This window comes from Rattus norvegicus, chromosome 13, assembly GCF_021556685.1.
Source record: "Rattus norvegicus strain SHRSP/BbbUtx chromosome 13, alternate assembly SHRSP_T2T, whole genome shotgun sequence".
In the NCBI taxonomy this organism is placed as follows: Eukaryota; Metazoa; Chordata; class Mammalia; order Rodentia; family Muridae; genus Rattus; species Rattus norvegicus.
Window position 1 is genome coordinate 12,210,291 of NC_141546.1, and position 13,593 is coordinate 12,223,883.

The following is a 13,593-nucleotide window of genomic DNA, read 5'->3' on the forward strand; positions in this document are numbered from 1 at the left end:
GTTGTCTTTTCCCCATGTCATGTTTTTTTGAACTTGGGAATGAAACCCAGGGCATTTGTACATACTATGAAGCCCTTTACCAACTGATTTGCATTCCAGTCCATTAAATCATATTTGTATTCATTAATGAGTCAATGTCTACCAGATAACTCAAAAAAATAAATCTAAATAATACTATAGGATGACAAATTTCCCCAAGAGTAATGTATTGTCTGTTCTTTCAAGCATAGAGTTATTTTTATGTAACAGTTTTCTTGAAGACAGAAATGTAGGCAAAAGAAGACACAAATTGGACACTAAGAAGGGGTCAAAAGGACTATATGTATCTAAGGAATGCTGAAGTAGGGATGGTTCAAAAAAATTTTAACCAAATTAGTCAGCTTTCTTATATGCATTTTTGTGCTTGACATGCACATGGAGTAAGTCAGTTATGCAGGAGAGAATCCTAGACAGTACTTTGAGCTACCAATGAACACAGAGTGTAGGTGCTTTATGTTTTTTCATGGGTCATGTTGGCTAATGGGTTAATGCTTTAAGAAATCAAAGTGAGTATTGAGTGATTAACTACTTGACACCTCATTACCTGAAGAACAAATCAGCAAGACATTTGTATTTCACACAAAAGATACAAAATTCTTTATTAAATATACAATATTTACATGTATATTATTTCTGTACAGCAAAAAAAAAAACTTAAAGAAATTTAAGGCTAACTTTAGCATTCTCCATACAATGTAATAAAACATATTACATGGTCTACAAAATAGACCAGGAATATAGCAACATCACATGGGACTAGGCATTTTGTTACAAGGAAAAAAAACAAACAAAAACAAAGAATGAAGGAGTCTCTAGTTAACCCCAAAGGAAACAAATGGTCCTTTTTGCCTCTGTTGTGCTTTTATCGAAAACAAAAAAATTCTGGTATATATTTGACAAATTGTTTTTTATACTTTGTTATTTAGTTTCTTAAAGTAAGCCCCTGATCTATCATTCTTCTTAGAAAGTCCTGATCTTGTCAGGAAGACTCTACTTTCTCATTTCAGATCAATATTGTAAGTCTTTGTCTTTGGAATTTGGAAATTGATGAACGAAATTTGAAGTGTTTCATACTTTATAAGGTATAATCAGAATATGTCATATGTTTTCATGTCCTTACCTTCTACTTTCTTGCCAAAAGTACGCTGGCAGTGGGAAATATTTGTTAAAGAGCACACTGGCAATTGAGAAGCCTGTTTATTCCTAAACTCAATATAAAATTATTTGCATTAACCTTCACTAAATGCAAAGCCCTTCTCATAATACAACTACACTAGTTTGAGCCAGGTATGGATATTTACTTTTTTTTTTGCAATGCTATTTAAGGCAGGTCAATATTATACTTATTGGTACTGTCATTCAAAAAGAAGTGACTATGTTAGTACTTCATGTATGTCTTTGAAATATGGCTGACTATAATGTAAAAGTAAAACTAGATAGAGACCCATTTATTTCATCCAATGACACTGAACTTAAAATATACATCTGAGAAAGAAATTCAAGTGGGCTACAGAATGTCAGTGGCCTGTTCTGCATACTCAGTGTCTTTTCCATGTGCTCTGAGATTTACTGCTGGGATCTGAAACATGGCACCATAAAATGCTAATCAAATTTTGAATAAGACATAATCACTAGCACAAATCAGACTTATCATAACTTGTGACATGCCTCCTAATTTTATTCTCATATGCGATGCAAATTTTACTTGTCACTGAGGAACATCAAGGGAAGACTCTGCATAGAGTTCCAGGTGGTGGCTCTCTGAAGTACTCATTGAAGTGTGTACAGATTCAGAGTGACATACTCTTTTATCATTATGCTGGCCAAGATGGCATGACAAAGGAAGGGAAAAGAAGAACACTAGACTGATTTCAACATTTTCTTACTTCCAGCATGGAGAAGTTTATTAAAGGCAATGGAACTGGGGATCTTGTTCATTGTTTAGTTAAGAGTGTTATTAGGGTGTTCACCCTGGGCAGATAAAATCACTAATGTGGTAATTCCAAAACATCTCTAGACTATGCTAGTGAAACCTAAAACTTCAAAATCACCAGAGTAGAAGGAAATGCCATGTGAGAATGAGTAACAGATTTCTCTCACAGGGCCTAATATTGTATCTTCTCTAAGGTGTAAAAAAATAAGCATAGAAGAGACTCCTGAATTAGGAGCCAAGGAAATGGGAGGAGAACCATCCTTACTTCATGGTAGAAGTTTGACTCTCCTCCAAATACACTTACTTGCTCTCTGTAATTATACTTTTCCTACTTGAGTTCCATTAAGTATGCTGTAACACAGAAGATCACTATTTCTTTTGCCTTGCTCATATTCGTGTAACCACTTTATAGACTGCAAAGTTTAGAGGATTAGCACCCAAAGCGTTTCACTACAAAATGTGCTTCTTACTCTTCACCAGAGTACCTTAGTGCAAAATAAGGTAGGAGGGGATCACTTATAAATAGCATAACAATCATAACTACTTTGCCTGATCATTTAAAGAATCTCCAACAAAAAGTGCTAATACTTCTCTTTTTCCAAGGTAGATATGAACTTAGTTTCCTGTTACTTCTCTCTCTCTCTCTCTCTCTCTCTCTCTCTCTCTCTCTCTCTCTCTCTGTGTGTGTGTGTGTGTGTGTGCGTGTGTGTGTGTGTGTGTGTGTATGTATGTGTGTGTTTATGTTTCTCCCCATTTAGGTGGATCAATTATTTAGAATTTGTGAACACAGAGATAAGAAAGAAGAACAAGAAACATCTTCAAAACAATGACATGAGGAAGGCTAGGTGGAAAGCCAGAGAGAGGTTGAGAAATTTCCAAGAAATTCTCATAGTGTACAGAAGCGATTCAGAAAAACTGAGTCTTTTCAAGGGATTATTTCCAGTCAGATTGAGAGAAATGAAACAATACTCAGTTAGCCTTCAAGAACTGAAGCATGTTCACTTTTGTCTTTACCCTTTTCTATTAAACTCCTTTGCCATATGAAGGTATGATCTCGCATGTTTATTTATTTAGTTGAAACATGGCCTGGACAACAGTTGAGGACAGAGCATACACAAAGAGTTGTTCAAGGAAAAATAAGTGGAAGAACTACATAAGTGCCTGTGAGTCTCTTTCCAGACTGCTGTTGTAATATAGTTGATGTGTTATAGATCTAGAGAATTCCAAAAAATTGAAGCAGTTGGTAAACAAACAAACTAAACAATTGTTCCATAGATTGGTGTCATAAAATTCAAAAGTAAAAACTGGACAACAGGCAAGTAGAAAGAGAAACAAATATACTTTTAATATCTATTGTTCGATTTGGTGAACATTCCTCTTATTAGATATAAAATTTTAAAAGGGCATGTTTATTAGAATTACTTTAAAATAAATTCACTAGGAAAAATTAACAATATTCTAAAAGAAAAAGTGGTATATCAGAATTAACAAAATTAATAAGCAAATAACATATATTTAGTACAATTTCTCATAGTTGTGGTCTGTGTCCCATTTCATCCTTCTCTCTGTAATTCTGCAAGAGAAGAAAAGCTACAGGTGGGAAATTGGATTATGCTAGTAAGGTCTTTACTAAAAACCTACGTTACAGAGACAGTGTTGGACAGTAAGAGGTGGGATACTTATTAAGAAGATAGAGGGCCTACTGACTGTCAGTTACCTGCTTTGCAAATCAGGTCTGCCCTGCAATGGAAATTGGCTAAGATCTTGCTTGTTCTATTTTCTGAGGGCTGAAATGTTTGGTTAGTTTTTCTCTACTTTTTTCTTGGAAGTGGTCTAATGACACAGGTGAAAATATTATTACCATAAAATGGTCATTATTACCCACCAGCAGCAAATTCAAGATGCTTCTTTGAATGAATTTTATGTTTTACTGCCAAAAGAACCCAAAGCCTGAGGTGCATTACTATCCTACTTAGGCACATCAGTCAACAGCATGAAAAAGCTATATGCTCATGAGTGCAGGTATAGGCTGGAAAAATTTGAAGTTCTTCACAAACTAAGGACTCCATTAAGTCCTCCACTCATCTAGAGGTGACCACACTGCCATGCACAGGAGACAGTCTCTGGCTGCTTCAGAAATATCTCACTTGTTATAATGAATTCATTATATGTGTTATATCATGGGAATCCTGATAACCTGTACATTTTTCCTTTAACAAACATTTCTTGATTGGATTCAACTTTCACAATATTTTTCATTTTCCATGTAGTTTTTTTTCTTATTATTTCTAGTTTTCATACAAGCTCAGTTAGGTTGGGCTATGCCTTTTTATAGCAATAATTTATAGTTTTATTTGAATTCTATTTATGTGGCCACGACACATGTACATCTATGTTTCTTTTCTTTTGAAAATCTTAGGATGGTCATAGCTAACATGCTCTCACAAAATGTAGATGGCAAGTGGCAAGTTATAGGAAGAACTATTCCTTACATCTTTCTTGAAACCTCCTGCTAGCCATGCCAGAAAATAGCATAGCAAGAGAAGAGAAAAGTAGCTGCCTACTATTCATTCATTTATTATTAGAAAGTACTGAAATTCTATGGAAAGGATAATGAATGGAATCAGAGGGGACAAGTATGGTATGAACATTAAACTAACATAATTAAACATCTCTTGTTTATTTCCAAATGCCATCAAAAACACAAGGCAAGAGGGATCTCCCTCTGCCCTGGGTCTACCAGGTGAATATTCTTACAACTAGGGCCCCATGAATACATTCTCTTTGTTCTCCAAGGTGCTATGAAGAGCTGCCATCCTAAGACCGATGAAAACTTTTAGCGTCTCTCAACTCAGCTCCCCAACCCTTCATGGAGTCAGATTCTCCTAGAAATTTAAGTTCTGAGTAGAGAAAGGCTAGAGGTGGGACAAATGAATGGTGCTTCATCAGGGTAACAAACTAATGAGTCCGTTGCTCATTCAGCCGTACTTTAAGAGAATGTCCTGGATACTTTTCAAATACATGATATTCACAACCATGCACACACACACACACACACACACACACACACACACACGCACGCACGCACACACACACACACACACACAAGCACACATGCACATACAAAATATACCAAATTTAGAAACATTTCTTTGTGGTCTAATGTCTCAAAACTTCCCTCCTCTCTCAGGAGGTATAAACTTTGATTTCTGTAGGTCAATTTACTTTTCTTCATACTTTCATACACTATTGGGAAACTTCTTACTGATAAACACATTCCTTGAAAGATGATCTGGCAATAGCTTTCTCTGTCTCATATATACACTCCTTTTTCTTCTCTAAAGCCACAGTACCTAACCATATAATATTGAACAGGGACAATTGTTAAAGGCAAAAACCACAGAGCTCAAGTGTAGTAGAAGCTGGCAAGATCAAGTGCCTGAGAATCTGAAGAGTGAAGTTTAGAAACTGGACTACAAACATAGAATGTAGATGTGGACACATGTGTCTCTTCCTTGTTTAAAATAGTGAAGTCTCTGTTTCCAGTAGTCATTTTCACAATGACACATTTACCAATGAAGTACAATATCCACAGCTACCCCATTTCCTGATCTGAGTCAAGGAGATCTTGGTGGATGCACATGTATTCTAGAAAATCAATGGCATGTGAGAGAAAGAGAATGCCTAAATTAAAAGAAAGAAAAGAGAAAAGAAAAAGAGTTGGAAATCTCCACAAAAATAGAGGACCTGATGACCCTATAGAAGCTCAGATGAAATATTCCCGTTTGCAGTCACTGACTGTATTTTGCAAGTCAATGTCATTTCTAAAGGAACTGTCCAAGTTTTCTGGATATTCCTTCTCCTTCATTGGATTGGTATGGTGTGACTGCTTGTGCTGATAGAGGAAGTGGGTCATGATTCCAATGACACCAAAAGCAATAAATGTCACAATTGCTATGACACCTGTTAGGGGAAAGGCGGGGAGGGGGAAGAAAAGAAAATTGTCATTGAGAAAATTCAGTCTAAAGAAAGGTAACATACAATTATACAAAGTCTAATCTACCTTATATCTAGAATTAAAGACCTGTTTAGAAGTCCTTTACTATCAGTTTCTACAAAAACTCATGCAATCACAGTATTGAGAGAGAAAGGGTTCTTCTTCTACAATGTTATGTTGATATCCAAATAATAAATATAGTGTTAGAACAACAAGGACTGTGTGTTTACAGAGTAATGTTTTGTTTTGGGTTTTGCTATGTATCTATCAAAGAAATTTAAATACACCAAGTCTTGTCAAGAACTCTTTGGTTTAAAATGATACCCCCCTCTCTTTGTTTCTTCCTGTCTCTCTGTCTTTCTGATTCTCTCTCTCTCTCTCTCTCTCTCTCTCTCTCTCTCTCTCTCTCTCTCTCTCTCTCTCTCTCATTTTTCTCATGTGTATTTGCACGTATATATGTGTACATATGCATTTGTGTGTGTGTGTTTGTGTGTGTGTTTGTATGTGTGTGTGTGTGTGTAGGTATGTAATTACCTGACTACCATAACACTTGTGTTAATGACAAAAGACAACTTTCAGTAGTTGGTTCTTGCCTTCCACATTGTTTTGAGGCAAAGTCTCCCTTACTTTCTGTTCCATTTCACCTTCCTGGACTACATACAGATACTTTATTTCAAAATAAATGAACAAAAATTCAACCCAGTCAGCAACAAACAACATGTACACAAAATTAAAAATTAATATCAACATTAAGAATAATTTCATTTCTGTTAAAGTATGCATATTTACATATTTTTAAGTTCTCTAACTAGTAAAAAAGTACCTATTTTAGAAATTTGTTGCTGGTCATTGCTCATCCTTGCCAAGAATTCCTTGGTCTAAATGGAACTATTTATGTGACAATATATCACACAGTTAAATATATAAACCTATTTCCACCACTTTTAAAATGGCTGTGACAATAACTAAGACCACCTGTTTGTCATATATTTTAAACTCATTTTGTACTATATTTTCCAATTTTTTTCTTTATTTTATTTTATTTTATTAACTTGAGTATTTCTTATATACATTTCGAGTGTTATTACCTTTCCCGGTTTCTGGGCAAACATCCCCCTCCCCCCTCCCCTTCTTTATTGGCGATACCCTCCCCATCCTCCCCCCTTGCTGCCCTCCCCCCAACAATCTAGTTCACTGGGGGTTCAGTCCCAAATATTTTTAAAGAAGAGAATACAGTATTATAATTCATAGTCTAATCAGGGTTGCAACAAATGACTCTGAAGCATGAACTGTTGACTTAAAATGTACCTGGCATTCCCCTTTTTTCTGCCACAGGTTTGAAAGGGTTACTGAAGCCTGTCAGCTGAGCAAGCATTCCTGGATCTTCTGTGGGACTTTGAAAGCCTTCCCACTCTCAGAGAGACTCAAGCCAGTTTGCCAATGAGTCCAGAAGGCCAAAACTCTTTATTTACCAAATGGGAATTTATAGTTACAAATAGAAGTACCAAATTTTCTATGACATTTACTGATTTCAAAGAAATACCAAGTTCAATCATCATCCCTGAAGAAGGCAAGTAGCTCACATAGATAACTTAAGGAATTTCCGAAGGAAAGGTAGTTATTTGACTTCTTTGGTATGCTACTGTGATGGCCTCCTTCCATCCCAGTTATATTTTCTGGAACCAGTTTCTATGCTGTTACCAATGCCTGATTTCCTGTGTCCTTCGTAGTCTGCTCATTCTAGGAAGGATTTAACCATATCTCTTATCCTATTTCTCTATACTCCTAGTACATCTCTGATCCAGTGTTGGAGTAAAATGAATGACTCCTGGTGACTTTTTGAAAACTCCATCTTGTGTGGATGCATATATCCCAGCTGCCAGAATGCAGGGGTGAGGCACTAGCTAGAGTTATAAACCATCAGTGGATTTTCATATCTCAGGTATCTTATATTAAACCAAATATGAGAGATCATCCATGTTGCAAGACCCAGATCAGAGCATCAAACTACTGACTACTACAGGCATTAGACTAGCTAAGAGAATGAAAATTAAAGTAGGAAGTAGCCAACAATTAATTCAAATACAATAAAGTAAGCAAAGGTGGTGCGAAATGAGGTTTAAGCTGAGCAGTCAAGCTCTATATCCAGAAACAGATGGACTGCTAGATTTGGAACTTCAGTAATATAGGGTTAATCCTGTTCATTAGATCTAATCTAAGTCACATAGTAAAGGTAGACTGAAAATGACTACAGTTCTCTATATCTGTCTGCCCCAATGTGACTTCATTCCTCACATAATTTTATTGCATAATTTTATTGGTATGTTTTATCTGTGTTTTAGAAGTGACAAATGAATGAAATGAACATGATCCAGGATGGACGCCTGTGAGTAAATGTTGCAACTGTTGCTTCAGAACTCAGCTTCCTGCTGTATTTAAGGCAAAATGAAATCGAAGAACTTTTGGCACTGAAGGAGGATCTGTTGTTAATCTTGCACCATGTATAAAAAGACTAAAGTGCTAGACAGAGAGTGTCTGATTCTGTGTTCTGGATGATCATATGTAAGGAAGACTTCAGGTAACTTTCTGCAGTGAGCAGGGTCATGCATATTTCTCCTGCTTTCAGGAATGAAGACAGATTACCTCCAATGAATGCTGAGTCACTCTGGATTGCATTTGTGAGAGGCTCATGCTCATCTGTATTTCCAAAGGGATCTTGAAAGAGGAAAAGACACAAAAAAGTAAACTTTATCATTTAGTCAATCACAGAAAGAGAATATGTAATGTACATCTATGAACCATAACAAGATTGCTGTTGTGAGATATGAACAAGTGTTTGAAAGGAACTAAATAAATGTTATTTAAAATTGTGTACTGAGTTCAATGCCAGAACCTATATTAAAAGCTGAATTCTGCAGGTCCAAAATGTGCTACAAGTAAGAGAGTAGATTACCTATCTAGATCACATATAGATTCAATGGAGACTGTGCCTCTGAAACAAGAGGAAGAAGAGTCCTGACTCCCAAAGACTTGCCCCCTTACTTCCACATGTTTCGTGACACATACATAAACATACTTTGTACATATTTAAAGTTGAATAAAGTGCCCTGCTTACAATCTGTAATTTATGCATGCATTAGCTTATAAGTAAGGTATGAGATAGTCTAAAGCTCAGTGAGGTTGCTGCCTGGCCAATGTACCTTTAGTGTTCTCCTCAGCCTTCTACTTTGCGGGATATTTCATAGCACTGATGGCTGCCTTTTGCTCCAAACGCACTTTCCCATTTGTCTCAATGTACTCTTTGGTGGCATTGACTGCAGTAGACTTGAGTCTACTGACAAGGAGAGCTGTAGCTCCTGGAAGAATTAGTACCCTGCGACAGCCCTCATTAGAAGAGCAGCTATCCACTGTGCACAATTAACCTCCAAGATATTGTTCTAATTCAAATTTTCTTTGGATACAGAGACTTATTTATCATTTACTGGACTTTAACTAAGTATATAGTGAAGGGTGACATTGATCTTGTCATGTAATAGAGAATGGGAGATGTAGAGGAAAAAGGAGAGAGAGAGATAGATAGATAGAGAGAGAGAGAGAGAGAGAGAGAGAGAGAGAGAGAGAGAGAGAGAGAAAGTGAGGTAAACAGCAACTGGAGAATTGAGAGGAAAAAGGGATGAAGAGGAGAGAGGAGATAGATAGGACAGAGGAAAAGAATGTGGAGGTGGATAGGAAAGAATATGGAGAAGAAAGATAGGGGACAAAGTCATAAAGAGTCAGAATGAGACAGAGGGGAATATGTGAAACGAGAACTGAGAAGGAGTATAGATGAAGCAACATGATCTCAGAGAGACTGACAGTGAGGCCCCAGGGGATGTAGTAAGGGAAACACAGAGAGAGTGGCAGGAAGGTAAGGAAAGAAAAAGTTGGAGAGGAAGATGACACGAACAAATGCCAGATATTTAGCTACTACCTTCTATGTACTTAATTTTTTTTACTTGGCATATTCTATGTCAATCCTCCTTCCTGGAACCCCTTCTGCTTTTTCATGAATACTCAAATCTTAAGTGTCCAAAGTTCATATAATTCTTAATATAGCTCAAAATGGTTCCAACTTTATTTAGCCCATGTGTTAATTTTAAAACTATAAATAATACATTCTTAGGGACAGTAAATGCTTCACAATACAAGCATGTCTTTCACACCAGAAAATTCAAGTCCACAGTCTTCTTCCACAATTAACTTGTTATTTAACCCACCATCATGAAGACAATGGGCTCTCTCTTCTAAAAACCATACAGACCATTATAGGACAATTTGAAATAATCTATATAGCACAAGTATGATCAAAGTTCCCCAAAATTCCAATCCTAAAAGGTTCAAGCTTGCCAGCCTTACATGACACTAAAGATACAATCTGAGCCTTAAGCCCTAGTTTCTTCTACTTCATTCTGTTGCTGACTAACCTCCACACTTACTTATGTAAGTCAGATAGATCTTTGATAGATAGATGATAGGTATGCATTAATAAGTACACACATAGACATACACAGGCAAACATACACACACACACACACTGGCACATACACATACCAAAACACACTGGGATATTGCTGAGCAACAAAAGATGATCTCTTCATTCAATGTCCACATAACAGATATCATATCAATTGAATAAAACAATCATAATAAAGAAACAGTAACAAAACCTGGTAGCTGAGCATAATAATACTTGTCAGTATCTTGGGTTTCACTGGTTAAAGAAAATAAATGAACTTTACATGAATAAAAAAATCATAAAATGAACAAATTTGTAGTCATGATTAAATGTTCTCATTAGATACACAAGCACCCATATTATAGACAGAAAACATATTTATGTACAGAATATGCATTTACATATATGTTTATGTACATATTTATATGTTTATGTGCAAATATGCAAGTGTCTAGGCAAGTATTTTATACAATAGGAGACAGGGTTCATATAAGAGATTTATTACTGGTGTTTTCTTTAATCATTTTTCATGGTCGTTATTGAGACCATATTTCTGACTGAATCTAGAGCTCACAAATTCAGAGAGGTTCGCTGGCCAGGGAGCACCTTGTAACCTTTGGTCAAAAACTGGGTTACAAGTGCTAACTGTCACACATAGTCTTTTATGTGAATGCTGGAAACTATAAGTCAGGTCCTCATGATTGTACAAAAATTATTTGAGCTATTAAGCCCCCTTTCCTATCTATTTCCAGCTAATGTAATAAAAAACATTGCATAATAATTCAAAGTATCACATTTTATACTTTTTATATCTATAAGTGTGTTCCACTTGCTCCAAAAAACAAGAACATAATATTGAAGTTGGTATTATCTAAGTCTTTTTAAGATGGTTTCATGCCCCCTAAATACTCATATCATTTTTTACTTAAACAGTAGTAATGCACAAATGCACATACATTTATGTACACATACATGATATGAAGTACCTGGAACTATACAGTAGTTATAACTGCTCATCATCTGAATCTAAAATTATGTTCAATATATGTATAGTTAATTTTATTGTTAATGTGTTAATTTTCAATCAGATAAATATACATTATCTAACTATTGTTAAATTTCATACTTAAAATTTATGATTAATTAAAGTAATTGCTGTTCTATTACTCACAACCTTGTATTGTCTATTTTCATTCACCATTGTATGTGGAATAGTTAGAGTTAATATTAAATTTGATACAATCTATAATCATCTAGGAGACAGGTCTTGAGAAATGCTTGTGCCCTTATCTTGATTTTATAACTGAGGTAGAGTAGAACTTGTTCCTATTTTGAATGGCACAACTCCCTGAATGGGATCCTGGACTGCATAAATGGAAAATTATTTGAATAATGGCATGCATATATCATTCTTCCCTTCATTTTTATTAGTGTTACCATTTACTTCAAATTCCTATCATCTATGATGGACTGGACACTTGTACTTTGAGGCAGAATAAACTCTTCCTTTTTAATTTGCTTCTGTTAGAGTGATTTATAAATATAAATATGACCCATCAGAAGTCAGATAGAATTCATAACCACCTACAATTATACAAGTCAAATTACTGGTGCTAATGAATAACCATTTATATGTATAAGACAGCAGATGTGGTGTTAGTGATGGAAACTAAAGAGACATCCTCTGCGAAGTACCTGATGAAGAATACACAGTAGTCACTCCATTAGCATAAGATTCTACCATGGAGCCACAGCTGGATTCTGTCAAGGTCCCTTGGACAGTCACAGGTGCAATGCTGGCATGTCGGAGGGCTGCCTTCAATGGTGCTATATGATTGTATTGGACTGAAGAAAGGCACCCAACGAACCCCAATGTATTTGCTTGAGTAACTTCTGGATTCAACACAAGAGTCTCTGCAATGAATAAAAAGAAATTTTTGGTATAGTACTACCTATGGACCTAGCCATACCACCGCTTGACATATACCCAAAAGACAATACAAAGAATAAAAAGACACAAGCTCTACTACATTCATAGCAGCGTTGCTTGTAATAGCCAGAAGCTGGAAACAATACAGATTTCATCCAACAAAGGAATCGATAAAGAAAATGTGGTACATTTACATAGTGGAGTAGTACTCAGCTATTAAAAACAATAATTTCATGAAATTCATAGGCAACTGTATGGAATTACAAAATATCATCTTGATTTAACTTTGGTACCAGGTATTTGTCTAGAAAATTGTACATTTCTACCAGATTTTCTAGTTTTGTTGAATATAGCCTTTGGTAGTAGAATCTGGTGATTTTTTGAATTTCCTCAGATTCTGTGGTTATGTCAGCAAATACATAGGCGAATGCCATCATTAAACCACTGAACTGAGAACGGGACCTCCATTGAAGTAATCTTAGAAAGGACTGAAAGAGCTTTAAGGGGCTTGAGACCCAAAATGAACAATGCCAACCAACCAGAGCTTCCAGGGACTAAGCCACTACCCAAAGAATATACATGGACTGATCCTGGCATCCAACCTCATAGGTAGCAATGAATAGCCAAGTAAGAGCACCAGTGGAAAGGGAAGCCCTTGGTCCTGCCAAGACTGAACCCCCAGTGAACGTGATTGTTGGGGGCAGGGTGGTAATGTGGGGAGGATGGGGAGTGGAACACCCATAAAGAAGGGGAGGGGGAGGGGCTAGGGGGATGTTGGCCTGGAAACCGGGAAACGGAATAACAATTGAAATATAAATAAGCAATACCCAATTTAATAAAGATGAAAAAAATTAAAAAAAAATCTGGCGGAATCGTCTTCCCTGACCTCAAGCAGTATTGCAGAGGAATACTGATAAAAATGCATGGTATTGGTACAGAGACAAGCAGGTAGATCAGTGGAATAGAATTGAAGACTCAGAAATGAACCAATACACCTATGATCACTTGATCTTTGACAAAGGAGCTAAAACTATCTAGTGGAAAAAAGATAGCATTTTCAAAAAATGGTGCTCATTACACTGGAAGTCAGCATGTAAAAGAATGCAAATCAGTGCATTCTCATCACCCAGTACAAACTTAAGTCTAACTAGATCAAGGACCTCCAAATAAAACCACATACACCGAAGCTAATAGAAAAA

The 13,593-nt window shown here is 36.1% G+C and overlaps 1 protein-coding gene across 1 annotated transcript in view; it reads right to left on the bottom strand.

Annotated features, from left to right (window-relative positions):
* Positions 1 to 606: 606 nt before the first annotated feature.
* The window catches only part of Cntnap5bl1 (contactin associated protein family member 5B like 1), a 985,855-nt gene continuing 972,868 nt past the window's right edge, over positions 607 to 13,593 (bottom strand). The window contains 3 exon segments of the mRNA NM_001329899.4: positions 607 to 5,935; positions 8,613 to 8,684; positions 12,160 to 12,378. Coding sequence (NP_001316828.2) covers positions 5,739 to 5,935; positions 8,613 to 8,684; positions 12,160 to 12,378 — 488 coding nt within the window. The 3' untranslated portion in view covers positions 607 to 5,738.